Raw genomic sequence first — 23,303 nt, 5'->3', positions numbered from 1 at the left:
GCTTTACCCTGAAGGCCAGGGCTTCTGTACGCTTCTCCAAGGAGGGAGATGCTTATAGAAATTTGCTGGTCCAACCTGGGTTGGGGCGGCCGGGGTCTCAGGGTGTGGAACCAGCTTCTCTCTCAGCCTTTTGTGGGGGTTGCGGGGGGCAGTGTTCTCAAGCAGAAGCCAGGAGTAGCAAGGCCTCGGAGAGAGGCTTCTGGTACTGACTCCCTTCAGCTTCCTCAAAAACAGCCTGATTCCCTCCCCACCTGCGGTTAAGCCTGGAAAGTCTTGACATTCCCCCTACGTGGAGGAAGGAGAGGGGTTTACAAAAATGATTTGGAAGATGACAGCAGACCATTTGGGAGTTAAAACAACATTTTGGGCTGATGAAGCCTGGAAACTGACTTTGAACACCCAGGTGGTAGTTTCCCAGGGGATGGGGAGAAGTCCCGACACCCCCCCACCCCACCCCCACCCCACCCCTGGGCCTGTGTCTCTCTCCTGCGAGGCAAAGTTGCACTCAGGACGTGAACAAATCCCGTAAGGCAGTGGCTAAGAATGTAGACTTTGGAGCCCATGGATCTGGGTTCACCTTCCAGCATGGCTGTCAAGAGCTGTGTGGCCTTGAGCAGAGGAGACCCAGTGCCCACTGCACAGTGTGTTGGAGGGGATTAGGTCAGAGAGCTCCCCTGCAGTGCAGAGCAGGGCCCTAGGGGACAGGGGCGTGAAAGAGCTGTTTTGTATCTTGACTGTAGTGGAGGACACACGACATTATGTGTTTGTTGAAATCCACAGAACTATATGCTACAGAATGAACTGTATGTTGTGTAAATTTTTAAAACTTAGCTATCTTGAGGATTTCTCCTGGTTTTGACATGCTACAGGTTTCCTCAGAGGGAGAGGGAGAAGCAGACTCCCCGCTGAGCAGAGTTCCATGCGGGGCTCAATCCTAGGACCCTGAGATCATGACCGGAGCCTAAGGCAGATGCTCAACCACTGAGCCACTGGGGGGGCCCTAATTAATTTCTATTTAGATTTGGAAACTGAATCAGTGTAAAATATTTTCCTACTAAGGATAACTTAATTGTTTTGGTAGGACTACATTATATTTTTAATATATTTTTATCATTAACTTTTTATTGAGATGTAACTCAATACCACTAAATTCGCCATTTTATTTTATTTATTTAATTTAAAGATTTTATTTATTTATTTGACAGAGCAAGCAAGAGAGCACAAGCAGGGGGAGCAGGAGAGGGAGGAGCAGACTCCCCACTGAGCAGGAAGCCCCATGACTGACTCAGTCCCAGGATCCTGGGATCACGACCTGAGCTGAAGGCAGATGCTTAACCAACTGAGCCACCCAGGTGCCCCTAAATTTGCCATTTTAAAGTATACAACTCAGTGGCTATTAGTATATTCACAAGGTTATGCAACCATCACCACTAATTCCAGAACACTTTGTCACCCCAAAAAGAAAACTCATACCTATTAGCAATCACTCATGCCCGCCCCCCCTGCACCCAGCTCCTGGCAACCATAATCTACTTTCTTTCTCTGTGAATTTGCCTATTCTAGACAGTTCACATAAATGGATTCATTTAGTATATGCTCTTTTGTGTCTGGCTTCTTTCACTGAGCATATTTTTTTTAAGGTTTCCTCCATGTTGCATTTATTTCCTTTTTTATTGCTGAATATGTAATGTTCCTCCAATTGAATATAACACCTTTTGTTTATCTAAATATCTGGATATTTGGGTCGTTTCCACTTTTGGGCTACTAGCTCTTGAAAACATAGCATCCAAACTGAGATGTGTTGTAAGTATAAAATATATTCCAGGGATGCCTGGGTGGCTCAGCAGTTGAGCGTCTGCCTTTGGCTTAGGGCATGATCCTGGAGTCCTGGGATTGAGTCCCACATCAGACTCCCTGCGTGGAGCCTGCTTCTCTCTCTGCCTGTGTCTCTCCCTCTCTCTGTGTGTGTCTCTCATGAATAAATAAATAAAATCTTAAAAATATATAAAAAAATAAAATAAAGTAGGGACACCTGAGTGGCTCAGCAGTTGAGCGCCTGCATTTGGCTTAGGGCATGATCCTGGGGTCCTGGGATTGAGTCCCTCATTGGGCTCTTTGCATGGAGCCTGCTTCTCCTCCCTCTGCCTGTGTCTCTGCCTCTCTTTCTGTGTCTTTCATAAACAAATAAAATCTTTATAAAAAATAAATAAAATAAAATATATTCTAGATTTTAAAGACTTGTGAAAAAAATAATATAAAATACCTTGTTAATACTCTATTAAATTGACTGTATGTTGAAACATATTTTTTATATGTTAGGTTAAATAAAATATATCCTTAAAAAAAAAATTAGGCTGTAAACAAAGCAGGGAAGGCATGAGCTGCTGAGGAGGAGGGCAGGGGCCCTTGCTGGCAGCTTCTCCTCCTTAGGTCACCCAGCGCAGTGGAGACCTCAAGTGAGGAGCAAAGTGAGCAGCCACTTTTGGTCACCCTGCCTTGGCACCGAGGGCAGCTGCAGAGAGGGCAAGTCCAGGCAGGAGACATTAGATTATTCCTCCACAGGAGGGGACCCAGACCTAGAATTATGGACAAAAGTAGTAATTGCAGTGGCCAATGACAACAATGGCTTCTCCTGGCACCTGGCCTGCTTTGGGCTGCAGAGTTGCTCATGTTCCCACAAGCTCCAGGGCTCTGCTCACTAGTCCAGGAACAAAGGCAGCAACAGGAGAGGCTTCCCTACCCCTGGCACCAGGCACCTGGCTCCTGAGTGGCCATCGGGAGGCTGGAGCCCCGGCCCTGTGCTGTCACTGCCCTACTATGTGTCCTTGGACAGGTCCCTTCCACCCTGAGCCTTGTCAGGTGAGGGAATTGGATTAAATGATCTGGGGTGTTATCCAGCTTTAATTTTGAATATAATTTTGATAATTGTTAATATTTAAATAAACATTAATATTTCATATTCTAAATGAAAAAGTCGTGAGTCAAACAGATGTGAAGAGGCCTGAGTCAGATAGACGTGAGATCAGTCTTGGCTTTTATCTTACCATTTGTGTAACTTCTCTGCTCCATGTTCCTCCATCTTTAAAACGGAGTCAATGATAAGTAGTTCTCTTACAGCGTTACTGTGAGGTTTAAATCAGATAATGGTTGCTGGCACTTAGTGCTTACTGGGCACCAAGTAGTGTCCTAAGTGCTTTGCACAGATGAGCGTATTTAATCTCCCCACCAAACCATCCACAGCAGGTCTTATTAGTTCCATTGCCAAGTGCATACAGGTGACAGTGTTTCAGGGCGAGGGTTTCGAACCCAGGCTGTCCAGAGTTCCTTCTGTGTCATGCTAGCCCGCCCCCAGCACAGATAGGAGGCATAATAAATCCTCAGTAGATGTTAGAAGGGCGAGGGAGACAGCATCCCATGATTGTTGATATACCTCAGTGGAAACACTATTCAGCTCCCCACTAAATAGATACGGACACCAAGCCCAAAAGGATAAAGTGACGTGTCCTGGGCCACCGCCAAAATGGTGACAGTGCGAAACCCAGGTATCCTGGCTCAGAGCTCCCCTAAGTATTTGAAACTGGAGTGGATCTCAAGTTACACATGCAAATCTGTTGGCAGATCAGTGGCCCCAACCCAGGCTGATCTCAGAACTTATCACTTGGCTGATTAACATCTGAATATCAGGGCTGTGCTTCTGGAAATGCCTTTGTCTTCCTCTGTGTCTAGTCCCTGAATTTCATCTAGGTAGAATCCTTGGTTGTTAGGTCTTGCACTTAATAAGAATTGCCTGCCCAGGGCACTTAAAAAATCACTCTTGGCTTCTGAGACTCAGTTCAAATACTTCTTGATGTTTACCTTGGATAGAACTTGTACTAGGTACAGGAGCTACCCAGAGATGAAGGAGCTACCTCCCTGCCCTGCCCTCCGGGAGTTCCCAGTTGAATCAGACAGATAAAAGAAATTCCCTTGCTCAAGAATAATTGCTTAAAGATGGACAAAAATGATAAAAGCTGGTGTTGGTGATGTTGCAGCGAAATAGTCACTCTTATTCTCGGCTGGTGGGAAAGGAACTTGGTATGGTCTTTCTGGAGGGCAGTTTGGCAACAGGTTATCAAAAGTCCTAAAACTGTGGCTGCCCTTAAAATCCTGCAATTCTATTTCTTGAACTTGGCTCCAAGGAAATAACTGTGGCTGGGTGCAAAGATTTAGCTGCAGTTATGTTAATGCAGCTTTGATTATAGTAATGAAATACTGGATGTAACCTGAATGTCCATCAGTGGGTGACCGGTAAATGAGGCCTGGTCTTCCAAAGGTCTTCATAGAATAGTTAATGCTGGAAAGAGACTCACATTGTTGTCTAATGGGAGAAAGAAAGGCAGGTAGCAAACAGTATCTGTGGAGTGATGTCATTTTTCTCATAAGAATATATATTTGCTATGATAAGAGCTAACACTTGTTGAGTCACGGACATTATTTCAATCCTATAACATAGATCATTTCTTTAGAAAAAAATTTTAAATGAACTTTTTAGTATCCTAGATGCTGTTTTTAATTTCATTTTACAGTTGAGGAAATGAGGTTCAGATGGCATAGAGACTAGCCCACATGTGTCTAGCGAGGATTAGAGTCCAGCTCAGCCAGCCTGTACATTTAATCCTGGGGCCACAGCCTTCCTGTGAGCAGAGGGAAAGGTAGGAAAGAACAACTGTGGTTCTCTTCGGATGAAAAATAATCAGTTATTTGTTTATTAAATTTATTATTATTTTATTCTTCATTATTTTTATCTGCATTTTCTTTTTTTTTTTCTTTCCTCTCTATGAGCATGGATTATTACTTTATTTCAAGGAACACTGGCCTATTGACTCCACAAATCAAAAAAGACCAAAGACTTGAACTGTCAAGAGTTTTTGCCCTGCCTCGCCCTCCACATGCCAGGGGGTTGTTTCAGGCAAAGAGGCGGGAAACCCTAAGGTCTAGTCTTCAGAACTACAATGAGGGGAACCTCGTCCCCTGCCAGTCCCTCTCATACAAGATCCCAAAGGGCAAGCTTCCAGCCAAAGGGGTCCAGTCTTCCCACCAGCCCCCTGACCTCCAAGGCCCGGACCTCATGTGAAATTCAAAGGTGGGCACTCTGCTCCCAGTGTCTCATTCCTCATGTTGTAAGGCTTCCAACTACCTCATTTCAGAATGAAGGAGGCAAGGAGAAGCCCAAAGCAGGTGGCAAGGATTCTTAAAAAAACAAGGATTCATGTTTTTTACCCCAAATCAGCTAGGGATCCCCTAGTTACCACCCACCAGCTGACTCTTTCTACTCCCTGAGCTGACTGGCAGTTGTGGCAATTGTCCCTGATTCAAACTATTTGTCACAACTACCAAATCCTAGGCTTCTACCCTCTGAAGAAGGGAAGAGGCTGGGTGCAGGACAAAGAATTGTTTGGAGGGGGCAAAGGGGGAGAGCAGGGAGTTATAATCCTACAGAAAACAGCAAAATGATAATAAACTCAATAAACATTTACTGAGAATGAGAGCTTAGACGTGTTGAGAGGTTTACGTGCATTACCTCATTGAATCCTTCCTCAAAACGCCAGAAGATGGGCACTGTCACTACACCCATGTGAAGGTGGGAGAACCCAGGCTGAGTGGTATCAAATAACTTGCCCCAGGTCATGTCATGCAGCTGATAAATGGGGCAGTTAGGATTCTAAACCCAAGTCCTCCTTGCTATAGCCCCTTCCTGGAGCTATGGGAGCCCTACAGTGCCTTTACACCTCTCTGTACACACACACACACACACACACACACACACACATACACTTTCAACTTCAAGGAAACTGTTTTCAAGTCTCTTGGCCAGAAAGATCTCACGACATTTCTTCTGGATTTATGTGGTGCCACTTTGGAAACAGTCTGGCTCAACGCCTCTGAGATCAAGCACCCTGGGTTTGCCTCCTGGTCCTACATGTTTCTGGGAAGTCGAATCTCATGATCTCCATATAAAATGGAGACTGATAGTAATACACACAGACACATATGCACACAATCACACACTGACTATAAAGTCAGAAATACACTATCATTTTGCCTGTATTATAATGTAATATAGCTAAACCATTTGTATTTATTATTAGTCTGTTTTCAAACTTATTTTTTAAAGATTAATTTATTTACCTTTTCATGAGAGACACACAGAGAGAGGCAGAGACACAGGCAGAGGGAGAAGCAGGCTCCATGCAGGGAGCCCGACGTGGGACTTGATCCTGGGACCCCAGGATCACGCCCTGAGCCAGAGGCAGAGACGCTCAACCACTGAGCCACCCAGGCGTCCCATTAGCTTAGTTTAGAGCTTAGAAAGACTTCAACCACTGCTCATTCCACCCTCCCAGCACCTACTTTGGAGGGTGGAAGAATGGGATTGGTAAACAATCCTTCTTGCTAGAAACTCATGTTTCTTAAATTTTTTAAAAGATTTTATTTATTTATTCACGAGAGACACAGAGAGAGAGGCAGAGACACAGGCAGACACAGGCAGAGAGACTCCATGCAGGGAGCCTGATGTGGGACTTGATCATGGGACCCCGGGGCCCCAGGACCACGCCCTGAACCAAAGGCAGATGCTCATCCGCTGAACAACCCAGGTGTCCCTGTTTTCAAACTTAATGGCTACTTTGTATTTATCTTGTGGGGAATATATATATAAATCATGTATAAATAATGAAATGAAAAAATATATATGTATACATACACATGTATATATAATGAAATGTGTGAGGAACTTTGTATACAGCCTGACACATCACAGGTACTTAATACATGATAACTACTGTTGTTTTGTTTTATATTTATGGATCTGGCCTCAACTCAATCTCACCAATGCTAGTTCATTGCTTGCTATGTGAGGGTTCTAGAGGGAAGCTCACACGCAGTGGGGGGAGCAGACATAAAGAATTCCCCTGGTAGGCAGTTGTGTTACAGTGATGTGCTGCCTGTATAGAAAAAGTGTTTTGAGAAAATAATGGACAAGAGAGTGAATTCTTGCCTGGGAGACCTAAGTGGTAAGGTTTTTACTTTTAGATAAATTGTATAATACAGATAAGAGCACAGATCTTAAATGTACAATCTGGTGAATTTTGACAAAAGTATACACCCGAGTAACCACCATCGGAATCAAGATAGAGAAGATTTCTATTGCCCCAAAAGCCCTTTTGAATGCAACCACAGGACGCCTGCGTGGCTCAGTGGTTGAGCATCTGCCTTTGGCTCAGGTCTGATCCTGGAGTCCTGGGATGGAGTTGCACATCGGGCTCCCTGCAGGATGTTATAATATTCTCCCTCTGCCCATGTCTCTGCCTCTCTGTGTCTTTCATGAATAAATTTTTTAAAAAAATGCAACCACAGCTCTGTTTTTTCCATAGTAGAGTAGCTTTATCTGCTCTTGACCTTCACATAAATGGAATCATTCATGGCGTCCTCTTTTTACATCTGGCTTTGTCCATTGAACATGGGTGGCAGTTTCTAAACCGGGGACCAGTTACTTGATCATTCGTTCATTCATTCATTCCTGCGTGCATGCAGACATTCATTCACAGTCTCCCAACCCTCTAACTGGTCAGAAAGTCTGTTTACTCATTCACTCAAAAACAATTTATCTGTGATGGAGGTCTGGTTTAATAATTCTCCATTACATTCCACATCTGGCTTTGGTTCCTCTGACTAGGAAACAAGTAAAAATTTGGTAAACCGTATCTGCTGTTGTTTAAAATTCTACTCCCTCTCTTTCCACATTCTGGAAAATCTGTGATCTATTCTGGGCATCATCATCCTCAAGTCTTAAGAAAATCTTCATCCCCATCAAGTATATGTTTCTGGAACACCCTCCTGGGCAGGCATCACCTCATATTATTTTATAAGATTATCTTCAAGAAATAGGAAAGGCTTAAATCAATGAAAGCAAGATTAACTGCAAAGTTTGGTGGAAGGCTGGGGGTAGAATTTCCCAAAATGTGTTCCACAGTGGATCACTGGTTCTACTGTTACAGGTATATGGTAGAGACAGGGAGGATGATTACATGGCCATCTCACAAACCCTGGGTTGAAAAAGCAAACAAAACGGGTTTCTTGATTACTGGACTTTTCAGAGACTTGACTGTGCATTGTTAATTTTTAAGAAGAGGGTCTGGTGTGCAGCTTTGCCCAGACAATTTTGATCCCAGAAACTTTGCTGCCTAGAACATCTGGGGCATTCTTGTGTTGTCTAGGGTGCATCTGTGGGATTTCCTGACATGACTTTAGAGAATTCATAAGCAATTTGGGTCCAGGAGAGGTAATGGAGCAAACTGCCCAGGAAGGTTGAACCAGAGGAGGGTAGAGCCAGGGGCTGTGAAGAAGAGGGAGCTACTTCCTGAGAAGATAGGAGAAGAAGCAAGGAGGGAGTGGGCTTGAGGTGAGCCTAAGAGTTTCAGGGAAGTGAGGAGGAGAAAGGAACTTGCCAGCTAGAAGAGGAACAGGCTCAGGCTGGACTGGGGCCTGGAGAGGATATCCATGTTGCAGAATTCCCATGGAATGTTCTTTTCACTATGGGCTGCCTCTGGATGCTGCATTTGCTGGACAGAGGACAAGGAGGAAAGTATTCGTTGTTCCTGGCCCTTGGACATGACAGTGACTGGGAAACCAAGTCTGTACCACAATCTCTACTGCTAGAGCTGGCGTCTTTCCCACAGACAGGAGTGAGAGGCCGCCCTCTGTGCCTTCCTGGACCAGTTCAGACAAGACACATGCACTCACGGCACTGCCACTGTCCCCGCTGCCGGAGGACTGGAAGTCGACCAGGTGGGCCTTCCGGAGAAGAGTCTGAGATTTCACAAAAGATGGGCAGATCCGGGTCTCCATCACCATGGAGGCAGAGCTTCACCCGAACAAGGCTTCCAGAGAGTTTGTCTAGGAAGCTGTAGCTGCCAGGTGTTCTGGAGTAATTCCGGCCCGGGGTTCAAGTGGCAGCTCCGTCGCTCACCTTGGGCAAATCGCCTTGCTTCTCTGGGACTGTTCGCCCACCTGAAACATGAAAATTGTCATATGTTTTTCCCCACGGTGAAACTAATATTTTTTTTAAATAATAAGACAACAGGTATAAAATACCTGGCATATATGTCGGGCACGAAGGCCTTTTTCGTAAAAAGGGCCGGTGCTTGTTACCACCAATAAATTCCTCCACCTGGCAAGGTCTCTGGGAGAGGAAATCTGTTACATTAAAATGGTTAAGTGATGTTTTACTGTAGGGGGGTAAGAACTGGTAGGACTAGTTGAAACCTATTGTTTTTTATTCTCAGGTAAATCCCACCAATCTCATCCCCCTGGGGCCAAACAGGGCATAAGAATAACTCAGTGGGACTCTGCACTAACGGACACTCCTGTGGGGAAGATGCCAGACGCCTCCTCTCTCCCCGGCACTTGTCCCCTGCTGGGGGACTCAGACTGCTCCATAGGCCAGGAGGGGGGCAGTGTCAGAGGTCACAACACACACACACACACACACCCAAAAAAGAAAAGAACGAGAAAATGTACCACTTCTCTGGTGGGGTCTGTTTTATAACAGATCACTCCATCCCCAGGCTCCAGGGGAAATATCCCTCCCTGGCCATAAACTCATCCATTCCGAGGAAGTGACCAGTGACTCCTGCCTGAGGCACCGAGGGTAATACTCTGGGGTGTGATGTTTGAGGTTGGCCGGTTAATTGTGATGTAGGCTCCGCTTTCCAGCTACCATCCACTCCCCCCTTCCCTGGGGTCTCACTGAAGAAAGCCTCTTGGGGTCCTGCAAACAGTTCCTGGGGTTGAGAAGATTCGCGTCCAGGCTGCTGGATGTGGGGGTAGGGTGGGGATGGGGGAATGGACTTTTGAAGATGGTGCCAAGTCACTGGGGTTTGTGAAATGTGATCCTGCTAGATAAAGACATGGAGCACTAATTCTTTCTTCCATTCTGTTTTCTTTTGGGGAGGTACCTTCCAAGTCACAGACCACAAATCTTAGCTAAAAAGAACTTGAATGACCTTCAAAGCCAAACTTTTCATTTCACAGTGGAAGAAACTGATTCAGAGAAGGGAGTTAACTGGCCTAAGGTCAACACAGTCAATGAGCAGCGGGACTGGAACTCAAACCTTGACCTCTTAACCTGGCCCAGTGCTCTCTCACCCACTGCTTAGCAACAGTATGTGTGACAGCCATGCGCTGGGCACTGTATTAAGTGTTTCACATGCATTTAATCCCCACAACCATCTTATGGAGTAAATTACTACTACGGTTACCATTTTACAGATGAAGAAACAGACTCAGAGAAACAAGTTAAGAAGCTCAGGGTCACAGGCAAACAGAAAGCAGAGTTGGGATTCAAGCCTAGGTCTGGTTAGGGACCAGGAGCTTATAATCATTAACACTAAACTATCTGAGGCACAATAAGCCTTTAAGTCGAGGACCTTAACTTGCAACACCCCAAGCCACCTCACAGGCTTCTCGGAGCTTGGAGAGTGGACAAAAGTGAAGCAAAAGTCTCCCAAACATGTCCCCTCCAGATGGGGCTGAGTATAAGTTGTCAGTTATCCTAGGGCGACCAAATGAAATACTGCGGCCCTATATTGGGTCGTCAATCAATTTGGAGGCCACTAATAGTTTCGAAATATGGCCTAACAGCCAAAGCCACTGGCTAGAGAGTCAGGTCCCTGTCATCTGCCTACTGAGAGCAAGACTCTTCCTCCTGGAGGTATCCCCAGGGCCCATTAATGGGTAATCCTGGGGGTGTCTGCTCATGACTGAGGAGGGTGTGAATGACAGAGCTGACTGTGAAAGGGGAGGGGGCAGAGGCTGGAGCATCTCTTCAGGGGCAGCTGTCAAGGCATGACTCAAATTTCGAAAGAGCCTGGGCAGAGAGAACACTCATGCTCACATCCCCTCTGAGTCTGAGGAGCCTGGTGACTAACATCCATCACCAGGAGCATCTGCCCTGGGCTGAGTGTTGTGGAGGCCAGAGCAGAAGGAGAGACAAGACTGGGAACTCACTGTTTCCCTGGGAGGCAAGATAAGCCTTCGTAATGACAGCAACAACAGCTGACATTACCAGGACTTAGTGCACGGAGCGGTGCGAAATGCTTTGCATGTGTTAAATCATTTAAATCCTCACCAGGTAGGAGTTATGCTTACGTTAAAGATGAAGAAACTGAGGCTCAGAGAGATCAAAGAAACTTGCCCAAGGTCACACAACTAGTAAATAGTAGAGCCAAGATTTGAACTCAAGTAGTTTGGCTTCAGAATCCAAGGTCTCAACTAGATGTGCCCTACCGTGCGTGCACACTTATGCATGTGCATGTGCTTGGTGCAGATGCTCTGCAGTACAGATTCTCATCACCTAAGGGGAGATTGGAGAACTCTCACGGAGTCCTCCAACACGTGAGAATCTGTTCTTTCCATAAGGAAACTGATTTTGCAGAAGTCCAGTTGTAGAGAGAGAAGGGAGGAAAGGTTTCCAGAATAAAGGGGTTTGATGAAGGTTTCCCCACCAGGCTTCCTTGTGGGCAGGAATATGCCTTATTTGCTCTTTTTCCCTGCCCGTGGCACAACTGCATGGCCAGAGTAAGTCCTCACTAACCTTACTGAATAACTGCTTGCTGAGGCAACATAAACTGGTAGTACAGGACTTGGGCTTTAGAGCCAAACGTCCCAGGTTCAAATCCCAGCACGGTCACTCTAGGGCTGTAGGACCCCATCAACTTCCCTGGTCCTCTTCATGACTCAAGTTCCACATCTATAAATAGAGCTGGTGATTGAATCTAAATCATTGGGCAGTTGTAAGGATTGAGTGAAACAGAACAGGGAAAGTGTTTATTATCCTAGTTGGTATATACTTAAGTGCTCAAAAAATAAAAGCTCCCATTATAATTTTTAATGATTAAATATATCTTCATACTCGTTCAGTGAACACTGCACACATATAGATAGATGGCAGCTTCTGAGGTGGAGGAGATTCCAGAGCAATTGGAAAATGGAAGGTGGGGTTGACAGAACCAAATACAATGAACCTTGTCTGGGAAGGAAAGCTGACTGCAGTGTGACATGGGTCCAGGCAGGATGGGCAGCCTGACTTGAGCACAGGCTGAAATGAGGAGCAGGGGCAAGTGGGAGTGGTGAATGCTGGAGACTTCTGAGTAGCTGCCTTGCTGAGGGAGGGCTGGAGTGGCCTGATCTTGGTATAAGACCTGGTTCTTGGGTACCCCAGGCCACAGTAGCTCTTCCCCTTCTTACTCCTCACTATTTGAATACCTGCCACCACAGTGAGGGCCTTAAAAATCCTCCAGGCAGATCAGTCATGGATTCAGAAAAACCCAAACCTGAATGTCTGGGGTCCGAGGTCAAGCACTTAACCTGTGACCACATGGCCTCTGCCTTCCTGAGAAGGTGCAGGGCCCAGGAGACCCTAGCATGTCCCTCCCTGCCCCCTTCTCCATTGAGAGCAGATCTAAACACCAGGGACAGGCACTGAAGGAAAACTGTAAAGAACTAGCAACAATGAACCTCGTGGGTTGGTTAATCGTGCCTGCCTGAACCTAAGCCTGGAGCAGGCCCCGCCTCACACCACCCCTCCCCACTCTAACCTAGGGACACATCACTGATCCTAGATACTCCTGTTCAGCACTGACACACCAGGACTCTCTGTGTCCATGCCAAGCTTTGGACATTTTCCTTGTAGTTCCTCAAGAAAACCCTCATCTGAACCCTCCAAGCCCCCAGTTTGACCCCTGCAAATAAATGAGAGGGGAAAATACATTTTTAGCATTGTTGGCCGTGATGGTGGTGGGGATTAACCAGCGTTTCTCAGCAAAGCTCTTTTTATTTAGAAGTGGGCAGTATCTTGTTTAATGGCCCTTGTAAGATGCAGGCTGGTGATGGTCTGCAAATGAGGGTAGGTCCAGGTCCCTGCAAAGAGTGGGCCTCCAGGACTGGGACAGCTGGGTTCTGTTCTTTCCATTGGGCCCTCTCCTCCTAGGATGGAGGCTGCTTTTCCTGGCTGCCTTCTGCTCTCACCAGGTCCTGGCAACAAAGTCTCCAGATAGTATTCTGGATGCTTCTTCCTTCCAGGCTCAGGACAAGCCTTCTTTGATTTGTTACCTTTTAATAAGTGTAGCTTTTCTTTTCTTTTTTCTTTTCTTTTCTTTTCTTTTCCTTTTCTTTTCTTTTCTTCTTTTCTTTTCCTTTCCTTTCCTTTCCTTTTCTTTTTTCTTTTCTTTTTTCTTTTCTTTTCTTTTCTTTCTTTCCTTCCTTTCTTTTTCTCTTTCTTTCTTCTTTCTTTTATTAATAGGAGAAATAATGGCCACAGTAAGCCAAAAGAATATAATATAAATGACCCTGATCCCATTATATATGATACTCTCTGGTATGTAGCTTCCCTAATCGCTTTCTATTCACATATATAGGTTTTAAAAACAGGAATGGATTAGGGGCACCTGGGTGGCTCTGTCAGTTTAGTGTCCGATTCTTGATCTCAGCTCAGGTCTCAATTTCAGGGTTGTGAGTTCAAGCCCTGAGTTGGGCTCCATGTAGGGTGTGGAGTATACATTTAAAAAAAAGAAAAGAGACGCCTGGGTGGCTCAGCGGTTAAGCGTTTGCCTTCGGCTCAGGGTGTGATCCTGGAGTCCAAGATCAAGTCCCACGTTGGGCTCCCTGCGTGTAGCCTGCTTTTCCCTCTGCCTGTGTCTCTGCCTCTCTCTCTCTCTCTCTGTGTGCATCTCTCATGAATAAATAAAAATCTTTTTTAAAAAGTGAAAAAAAAATTAAAAAAAGAATGGACTAATTTACTAAAAGTAGTTTGAGACTCAAAATTCCAAAGTAGGACATCAGACCCAGTTTCAAGACCCAGAGGCTTCCTGGAATGACTCTGGGTTAAGTTGCTTCATGGATGGGCCTCCCTTTTCTCATTTGTAAAAGTATAACAGTAGTTACTTCATAGGGTTGGTGTGAGGATTAAATGAGATTAAACACTGAGCCCAGGGCCCTGCATAAAGGATGGGCTCATAAATGCTAACAACTGTGCTGTAAACTCAGTGAATAACCTCCAGGGCACTAAGGGGCCTTCTGCAGCACCTTGCAAACTGTGGCTCAGTATGCAACTACATCTGGGTATCTTATTTCACTGAGCTTTTATTGAAGAGTATTTATATTAAGTTTTCAGGATTATAAACAATGTTCTGATGCATATCCTTGCAGATAATTCTTTGTACAAACAGATTGCTTGCTTAGTCTAAATTCCTATGAATGAAATTGCTAGATCAAAGATGAGCTAAAATCTAAAGCCCACATTTGGACTGATTCACACTCCCTCCAGCAAGGAGGGAGCCTGTTTTCCATCACCCTTGCCAACACCGGGGTTTGGCATTTTCTTTCATTTTTATCAACTTGATAAGTGTGTGTGTGGTGGTGGGGGGGGGAGCGGGGGGGCGGGGGGGGGGGAAGACAAAAAAAACAAAACAAAACAACAACCCTTGTTTGTTTTCCAGGTATTTGGAGATTTTCTCATTTTTTAAGGGATGCTTTGAGGACAACTTTAGACTCCATAATGATTCTTCCTGTCCAAAGCACTTCTAGGGAAGGAATGTAGGTGGTGTTAATGGCAGAATTGTGACAAAAATCTCAAGTTCAGTATGTAAAAGGGTCTGGATGCTGCCCACCTCAACCTTCCACAACCACAACTTCCAGGTCCTTCCATGCTTCCAAATTAGGGCTATATTCTCTGTGTAGGGTGTGTGGCCTACCCCTCCACTTAAGTCTACTGATGGGGTAGAGAGGAATATTACACTGGAATGTTTACAGAGCTGTAGGTCCATGCCCAGGATAGCTCTTTTGGCACCCATTAGGATCCACAATGTTATCTAGGGTGATGCTTTATCCAAAATCTGAGGTGCCAATCCCAACTCCTTTGCATGAATAGAGACACTTTCTCTAAACATCGCATTCAAATGAGGCCCCAAATATATTACCCCCTGACTACCATCATCCACTACAGCTCATCAGAAGAGATAAAGCATGGGAAAACATGTCCTAAACTGAAAAGAGCTTTACTATCAAACAGGCTGTTAAGAGAAGTTGAGTGTCAAGTGCTATAAACTAACCTGTGAATTGGGGCTGGAAATAGGTGGTGGCTGAGGACCCTTTTCTAAGCTGGGTGCTCACCTATAACCCTGGCTATCTTTTATTAGGTACCTATGGTTTATTTGCTATTGGCTTTCTACTGAGATCTTCATTTAATTCTCAAGTCAACCCCACTGAGGGATGATGGGGAAACTGAAACTTCCAGAAGTGAGTCACAGAAGTAGTCCAAAGGTATATGCTAATAAGCGGGAGCACAGCAATTCAAACTTTGGAAGTCTTCTCTGGGGGTTGGGGGTGGAAGGCAACAGTTGATTTGGTCAGAATGTCAATTATCCAAGTAAAAAGTCAATTGTCGTATGTCAATTATACATGTTATCATCCACTTTTCATTTATTCAGCAAATATTTATTGAACACTTATGTTGAGACATGGGACAGGTGCCATTTAAAATTTAGTTTTCCTGGTAATGGTTTCTGCAGTCCAGCTTATAAATCCTTCCTACCTTACAAATCCTATCAATCACCTTATCTACTTTCCTTCCTTTCTTCCCTCCTCTTTCCCTTTTTCCTTCCACCCATCCATCCACCCATCCAAGGCTTTGTTCCAAAAAGGCACTCAGGAGGCTGACAGAGTGGTTTCCACAGCTTTAAGGTCAGGTGGACCTTGGTCTGATTCTGTCACTAAGGAGACAGTGGGACTGCCATAGCTGAGTTACTACCTCCCATCTCGGGAGCCTGTTCTCCTTCTGTAAAATGGGGAGCTCAAGAGAATGACAGGCCATGCACATGAAGCACTTCGACCTGTGTCTGGCCCATACAACCACAACAGCACAGGCTAAGGACCTTATCTCCTTCAATCCTTACAGCAATCACTTCAGTGAGGAAGAAAGTGGCTTGTCCAAGGTCTTGGGCAGTTGACAGCAGAGTTGATATCCTTTGGTAACTTGGCGATTCTCCAGGAATCGAGTCCCTCTGAGGTGTGTTGGGTGAACCCATTTGATGGCGGGAATGGGATAAAGCATCTTAAGCAAGTATCATGGGGTGAGTGCTTGATAAATGATAATAATTTGAAATAAGTGAAGATTGGAGCTGATTCCTGAGCTCCCTGCTGAGAGTCTAGGAGTTGGGCTGTCCCCCATTCTCCACTCACGTACTTCACAGGAAAGCTCTGAGCAAGGACTCCAAGGCTTTTCTAGCTCTACCTCCACCTTGGCTCCAGGAAGAATGGGGACATGAGGATCATTAAATGAGCGTTAAAACTTAAGTTTTGTAGGGATGCCTGTTGGGCTCAGTCAGTAGGTGTGTGACCCTTGATCTCAGGGTCGTGAGTTCAAGCCCCACGCTGGACATAGAGATTACTTAAAAAAATCATAATAATAGGGCAGCCCAGGTGTCTCAGTGGTTTAGCGCTGCCTTTGGCCCAGGGTGTGATCCTTGGGACCTGGGATTGAGTCCCACGTCTGGCTCCCTGCATGGAGCCTGCTTCTCTCTCTGCCTCTGTGTCTCTGCCTCTCTCTCTCTCTCATGAATAAATAAAATCTTAAAAAAATCATAATAATAAAATACCAAAAACAAAACAAAATGGGTTTTCTATAGCATTTCTAATTATAAAGCAATGCCATATCAATGCAGAAACTTGGGAGGGGGGAGAGAGCAGAGGGAAAAAATTAAAATTCTGTCATTTCAGCATCTACAGAGAGGTACTGTTGACATTTGGGAGCTTGCCTTTTCAATATTTTTTTAAGATTTTATTTATTTATTTATTCATGAGAGACACAGAGAGAGGGAGGGAAAGGCAGAGACACAGGCAGAAGGAGAAGCAGGCTCCATGCAGGGAGTCTGATGTGGAACTCGATCCCAGGTCTCCAGGATCACGCCCTGGGCTGAAGGCAGTGCTGAACCGCTGAGCTGCCTGGACTGCCCCCCTTTCAATATTTTTATGTAGGTTGACAGATTTTCCTTAAGTTTTAGATAACCCTGAAGTCTTAATGTGTTAGGGGAGAAAAAGGACTGTTAGCAGTGCCATGGTGCCCCACAGCACAAGTCTATACTGCAAAATGGCACCCTGATCATGCAGTACACAACCTCTGCAGACAAACAACATGGCCCTTGCCCTTAGCACGTTCTTAACTCAGTGGTCCTAACCTTTACTCCTCCCTCACATGCCAAGAGTGTCACACTAGAAAGGAGAAGGAGGGATGAAGGACCATGCCATCTTCCAGAAGGGGCAGATCATGTGTCTAGAAGAGATCATGTATCTAGATTTCAGAAGTAATCTAGAAAAGGAAACCTTATGTGATCTGATAGGCAGCTCCCCCCTTACAGTGATTCATTAGTCTTGTCTCAGAGGAGGGAAACTGAGGTCCCGAGAGAAATTTACCCAATCATACAGCTAGGAAGTGGCCAGTGGCCAGGCCGAACTTGAACCCAGGACAATCCCTGACTTTATCTAGCTCTACGAGAATGGAGGCACAAAGATGTGGGTTCAGATCTCACCTCTTTTACTTATTAGCTTTTCTCTTCTGAGAAGTCACTTAACCCTCTGAATCAAGTTTCTTCATCTGTAAAATGAGGGAACAGCTTCCTCATGGAGTTTACATAAGAATTAAATGAGAAAAAAAGGTTTTTCCTAACAATGACGGAGTGCTATGTGCCAGGCACTGCTCAGTGCACTTCACATGTGTCCTCTCATTTCACCTTCACATGACCCTCATTCTACAGCTGAGGAAACTGAGGCTCAGAAAGTTTAGGTCATTTGCCTAGCATGATACGATGGGGCCAGATCTGGCAATCTAGAGCTCACATAGGTAACTTTCAGCATCGTGCTTCCCACATACCAAGGGCAAAATGGCAGCCACCATTATTTACTGTTGCTATCATGAATATAATTATTTTGTCACATGTGATCAGATGGTCTCTGTTTTCAATTTCCTCAGCCAAGAAACCAAGAATGGGCTGCTCCAAAGAGAAGAGGTGCCAGCCAAGCCTAGCCCTGGGCCATGCCCATGCTATAAAGGAGAGGGGTGGGACAAAGCCGGGGTAGTGTTCCTCTCAAACTCTGGCATCTCTGGTTCATTTATTGAAGGGCTGGAACAGCTCATGCCTCACGACTAGGAGGCATAGCTCCCCTGAGCGCCCTGGCAAACTTGTAAACTAGCCTGCAGTGCCCCTGCCTACCTATCCTAGACCACTAGTCCCTCTGTCCTATCCAGGGTGCCTTCCCATGTTTGGGGACACAGGACCCCTCTGCCCTACAATTTGGGCCTCTGCTGATCTCTGCAGATGGGTGCGGGTGACGAAAGAGGCAAAATTCAGAAGTAGAGAGAGAGGACCCATTTAAAAACGTCCAGCGAGCACAGACATGCCGCCTGGAATCCCAGCCTCCATCTGAGCCCAGCCAACATGAGTCACCTCCACAGCCCTTTACCTGTGAGTTGCAACACAGCTGACAGAAACTCCCAGCCTTCCAGGAGGCGGGCAGACAAGTGTGCCATCCTTTGGGCTGCAGTGAGCTTTGCAGTTACAGTTGGCACCCAGTGGCTCTCCTGCCACCAATAACATCTGTGAAGTGGTTGGATACCAGGCCCTGCTCTTGGATCAAATCCCAGCTCTAGCGCTACCACTTCTAAGCTCTGTGGCTTGACTAACTCACTTAATCACTTTGTTCCTCAGTTTCCTCAGCTCTAAAACAAGGATAATCAAAGTGCCTCACAGGGTCGTTGGAAGGATTCAATGAGACAATTGCGTAGCACAATGCCTGACGCGGTGTACTGAGCACCGACTACCTGCCAGACGCTGTAGGAGGCACTGGAGATTCAACACGGAGCAGGACAGACATGGTCTTTACTCTTACGGAGTTCACATTCCAAAAGAAGGGGAGACAGACAATGAACAATTATAAAAACATCAAAAAGTTGTAAGAGCTTTGCAGAGAACCCAATAAAGTGGTATGATACAGTGACTGAATGTCTACTTTAACAAGAGCAGCTGCAAAGGCCTGCTCTGAGCTGGTGGCTTTATTAGCAATTACTATTACTATTTACTGTTACTTATCAGGGGTCCCCTTGGCTACCACAAACAGCCTCCTGACAGTTCTCAAACTTGGTACCCTTTCTCTATCAGCCTGACCTCACCCCAAGAGGGTTCTCCTTTGGATTCTGCTTTACCCTAAAAACCTCCATCATGTTGGCAGGAGTAGCTGAAACCCCACCCTTCCCTGGGAGAGAAAGGAGTGGGCCAAGGTGAGGCTCCCAGGAAGACAGAGCAAAGAGATAATTTGCTAAAAGGGAAGAGGGGGTGGGCAAAGAACAGAGAGAAGGAAAAAAACAGATACCAAGATCTCTGGCTTAGATTTAATTTCAAATTAATCCTGGTGGAAGCTCTAAAAACAATTCTCTGGCATTCTTCTACTTTTGTCTGTGGATCTTTTAGGTTTACCAACCTTGTTCTTTACGGAGGCAGCTCACAGCAATTATTCCACAATTTCTTAGTCTAACAGGCATCTGATTCTTCTGTGTTTCCAATGAAGAAGAAAGCACTTATTAGACTACATGAAATGACCAGCTGGCTAAGGCATTGGCGGTGGTCAACTTCAACCTCTCCATCTCTTCTGTGCTGGCCAAAGGCATGTGGGTTGTTCATATCATATTCAGATCTGTACCACACCAAATAAAAGGCCACCTCTCAACCTACTGCTGGCTGCCCCCCCCCCCCAACACACACACACACACTCCAGACTGTAGACTCCTCCCGAACAGTGACCCCTGTCTCTTGAGTAAGGCCTGGGACACAAAGAGGTGCTCAATAAAATGTCTGCCGAATTGAGGCCACTGACCTTCAGTTCAAAGGGACAGCCAGACTTGGAGATGACGGAAGATTCAGATCTAGACATTCACTAGGTTTGCCCTGGGTGAGTCAATTTATCTCTCCAGCCTCCCATTTTTCCTCACCTGTGAAGTGTGTTGGAAGGAAGGTGTGCAGGAATATCTACCACAGTGGGTTACTGTGAGAATCAAAATAACTCACTTGAATAACTGTAAAACATTGTTCAGAAAGAAGCTATTATCTTCTTAAGGGAAAAGCTCTGAAAAAAAGAAAGGGAGCTTACACAGAGACAGCCCCCCTACCCCAGGGTGAGGGTCCAGCTGGGGGAGGGAGGGGATATGCTCTCTCCTTTGAGAATTCCCCGGTTGGCTGTGAAGTATTTGATACTGGGTAGAAGGGGCAACAGAATTGGGGGCCATGGGGATGTTCCTAAGTATCCAGGATACTAAGTAGAAACAGAAATTGAGATTTTCTTTAGCCAAGTATCTGTCTCTGTATTTTTCCTCTATCTTCTCTCTAGCATTTTCTTCCGCCCTTCCTCCTCCCTCCCCCTCACCTAGGAAGGAATTGGCCAGCTCCACCCAGCCAGCTCCCCTTGGCTCCACCCCCAACGCGGCAGGCCAAGAGTTAACAGCTTGCACCTGTTGAGGCATACCTGCTGTCGCCGGCACCTGTACCCATAGCCAATCAGCACCAGTGCTGCCGGGAACCTACCTGTCAGCAAAATCCCGACACTCAAACCTCAACATAAATCAAACACTTCCCTGGGCAGGGAATGTCTGTGTCAGGCAAGAATTAGAGACAAGCGGTCAGCAGAGCCTCGGTGTTGGTGCCCGTCTTCATCTTGGAGCCTGGGAGCCTGGGAGCAAGAAGATGTCGAATGAACTTGAGTGAGTAAACATTGGTGGATGCCTGGCGCTCTCTGAGCGTGGAGGCTCGATGGGGTTTCCAGAAGGGGGAAGCGCAGGGAGGCCGGCGCCAGGATTCACAGAGCAATTTGTAAGGGTAAATGAATGGGCTGACGATTTCACTTTGGCGTGTTGAGGCAAGCCCTATCTCAAGCTAGAGTTGAATGTTTCCCTGGGAAAATAGTTTTTTTTTTTTTTTTTTTTTTTTTTCCTCTGTCTGCTGAGCAGTTTCGAGCCAGGTAGGGAAACACAGGACTGAAACTGTGAAGGCTTTCGGCACCTCTTTCTGATACTCTGAAGGGACTTGGAAATCAGAGACAGCCCCAATCCCATCTAGGCTTTCTATCTTCTTGCCAAAAGGAACTTCTTTGAGGTTGTTCTAAGAGCTGTCTTAGGCAGAGAGTTGGGTTTCTCTAAAGGGACTTGTTTGTTGGGTTGGAACAGCCCCAAGTGGGAAGGTTACAGAGTGGTGTTTAAACATATGCCCTCTGTAGTCAGCCTGACCTAGGTTCATATCCAAACTGTTCCTTATGGGGCATGTGATCTTGGACAAGTCACTTAACTTACTGGATCCTCGTTTTCCTCATCCAGAAAATGGGTACAAGAATGCTTTGTAGGATTCCTGAGTGAGTTAAGTGTGATAAAAGCTGTAAAATGCTAAAGCACAGAGCAAAGGTGTGAAGATGCATTAATAAAATTTTATTCAGGGGCAGTTCTAAGGCTGAAGAAGCTGAGATGTGGTTTTCAGTGAGGTCATCTCTATTACCTGGCAGGATGCAGGTGCCTTCCTGCCCATATCTGGGATTTAGACTGCTCACTGGCTGATGCTGACCTTCATCGTGACCACCTGTTTTGGGTCCAGACCTCAGAGAAGGTGGGATGTGGATGGGATCTGAGGCTGCTTTAGCTTGGGCTCAGGGAGCTGGCAGAGAAGCCAGGCTTCTAAAACACAGACTCTCCTCCTCTTGCCACGCTCAGAGGTGAGTGGGCAGAGACAAGGGTTGAACTATCTTTTTCTTTTTCTAGATGGTCCTCAATAGATCGTTCTAAGAACAGGAGACCAGACTGGGGAGGTGGTGGGTCCTAACTGCAAACAGTGTTCCAGAGTACCAGCTGACTCTTTGAGTTCTCCTAGGTTAGCCAACTCTGTTCATAGCACAATCACCGGGCATCGGATTTCTCTTCAACACATTCCGTGGGGTTGACAATGCACTGACAACTGGAATAGGAGCAGGGGCACTGGAGCCCACGCGTGGGTTCAAGTCCCGGCTCTGCCACTGAGCCGTGTGACCTTGGGCAAGTCACTTCACCCGAGTCTCAATTTCCTCACTGTAGCTTGTGAGCCATAGTGGTACCCACCTCATGGGGTTGTTGGGGGAATCCCACCACTTTAGAAAAGTGACCGGTTTAGAGCCCCCGTAAGGAGCAAGCTAATAACCCCCTTGTTGCTTCATTCGGAAAGAACCGGCGAGTACTTCTGCACCTCTTGCTTTCTCTATTCTTCTACACTCTGGAAACAGACAAAAATCTTAGGATGTGTCTTCATCTCACTTCGATCTCATCTGCTGATTAAAAACCTCGGAGGCTGCAGACAAGATCTATTCATTGGTGCCCCTTAGGGGTAAGCGTCCTGAAGCTGGGTCGCTCCAACAGAACGGTTTCCTGATTTTCTCCTTCTTAATGATGTGGGGTTGAAGTCGGATCCGCTGACAGTTGAGGCTTCTCCGTTTGGGGTGGGGTGAGGGGAACCTGTGCCTGCAGAGTAATTGCAGGCAGGCTCTGAAGCCACCGTTTGGGATTACAATGACAGAGCCTCAGCGCCTGAGGGCTCAGCTACCCTCGCTGATAAGTGGGGGGTGGGGGGATCAGGTGCTTGGCTTGCAGGTTTCGAGCTGCTGCTGCTGCTGCTGTTGCTGTTGGCGCTGCTGTCGCCCCTGGCTTGGCTGCCCAATTCCCCCCCCCAGACAGCGCTCCTCCCAGCGTCCATCTTGAGCTCCGACGGAGGATGAAATCGCGCCGACCCTCGGTGCGGTGGGAAGAGCCGGGCTCGCACTGGGCTAACTTCCGCCACTTGGCAATCGCAGGGTCCTGGTGACTTTGTTTCTCCTCCCTGGTCCTCGGTTTCCTCCTGGGTCCAACAGGGGCCAGGGGCAGGGACAACAATGCGCTCCCGCCTGTGGGTCACCTGACCCGGGGCCCCATCCCTGGGCCTCGGGGAGGAAGGCGGCCTTTCGAAGGCCGGGTCTTGGGGTGCGCGGCGGCGCCTTCAGAACCCAGCTCGAGGCAGCTGGCGGGTGGAGCGCCTTGGCCTTTCATGTGGTCGGGCCCAGCGCCTGCCGGGTGCGTCTGCCAGCCTCCAGGCCAGCGCCGCCCGCCTCAGGTGCCGCCAGCCAGCGCCGCCAGCCGCCCGCGGCTAGGGCCGCCCGCAAGGCATCCTGGGGCGGCG

At 46.6% G+C, this 23,303-nt stretch overlaps 1 protein-coding gene and 1 long non-coding RNA gene across 8 annotated transcripts in view; one reads left to right on the top strand and one right to left on the bottom strand.

Annotated features, from left to right (window-relative positions):
- Positions 1–2,244: 2,244 nt before the first annotated feature.
- Positions 2,245–23,270, bottom strand: LOC111093520. Of its 7 annotated transcripts, none has more exons than XR_005355995.1 (4): positions 20,075–23,270; positions 19,567–19,779; positions 9,133–9,234; positions 2,245–9,048 (listed from the first exon to the last, which is right to left on the bottom strand). It is a non-coding gene; the product is annotated as an uncharacterized LOC111093520 (long non-coding RNA). The 7 variants fall into 7 exon arrangements; XR_005355994.1 differs by lacking the exon at positions 9,133–9,234 and having other exon boundaries at positions 20,075–20,208; positions 20,664–23,269; XR_005355998.1 differs by lacking the exon at positions 9,133–9,234 and having other exon boundaries at positions 20,075–20,158; positions 20,664–23,268.
- Positions 20,593–23,303, top strand: part of GRHL3 (grainyhead like transcription factor 3) — a 34,034-nt gene continuing 31,323 nt past the window's right edge. Inside the window, exon 1 of the mRNA XM_038531600.1 lies at positions 20,593–20,839. Coding sequence (XP_038387528.1) covers positions 20,823–20,839 — 17 coding nt within the window. The 5' untranslated portion in view covers positions 20,593–20,822. The remainder of the gene's footprint in view (positions 20,840–23,303) is intronic.

The sequence above is a fragment of the Canis lupus genome, chromosome 2, assembly GCF_011100685.1.
Source record: "Canis lupus familiaris isolate Mischka breed German Shepherd chromosome 2, alternate assembly UU_Cfam_GSD_1.0, whole genome shotgun sequence".
NCBI lineage: Eukaryota > Metazoa > Chordata > Mammalia > Carnivora > Canidae > Canis > Canis lupus.
The sequence above is the reverse complement of the archived record's forward strand: the minus strand, read 5'-3'. Positions and strand labels throughout refer to the sequence as shown.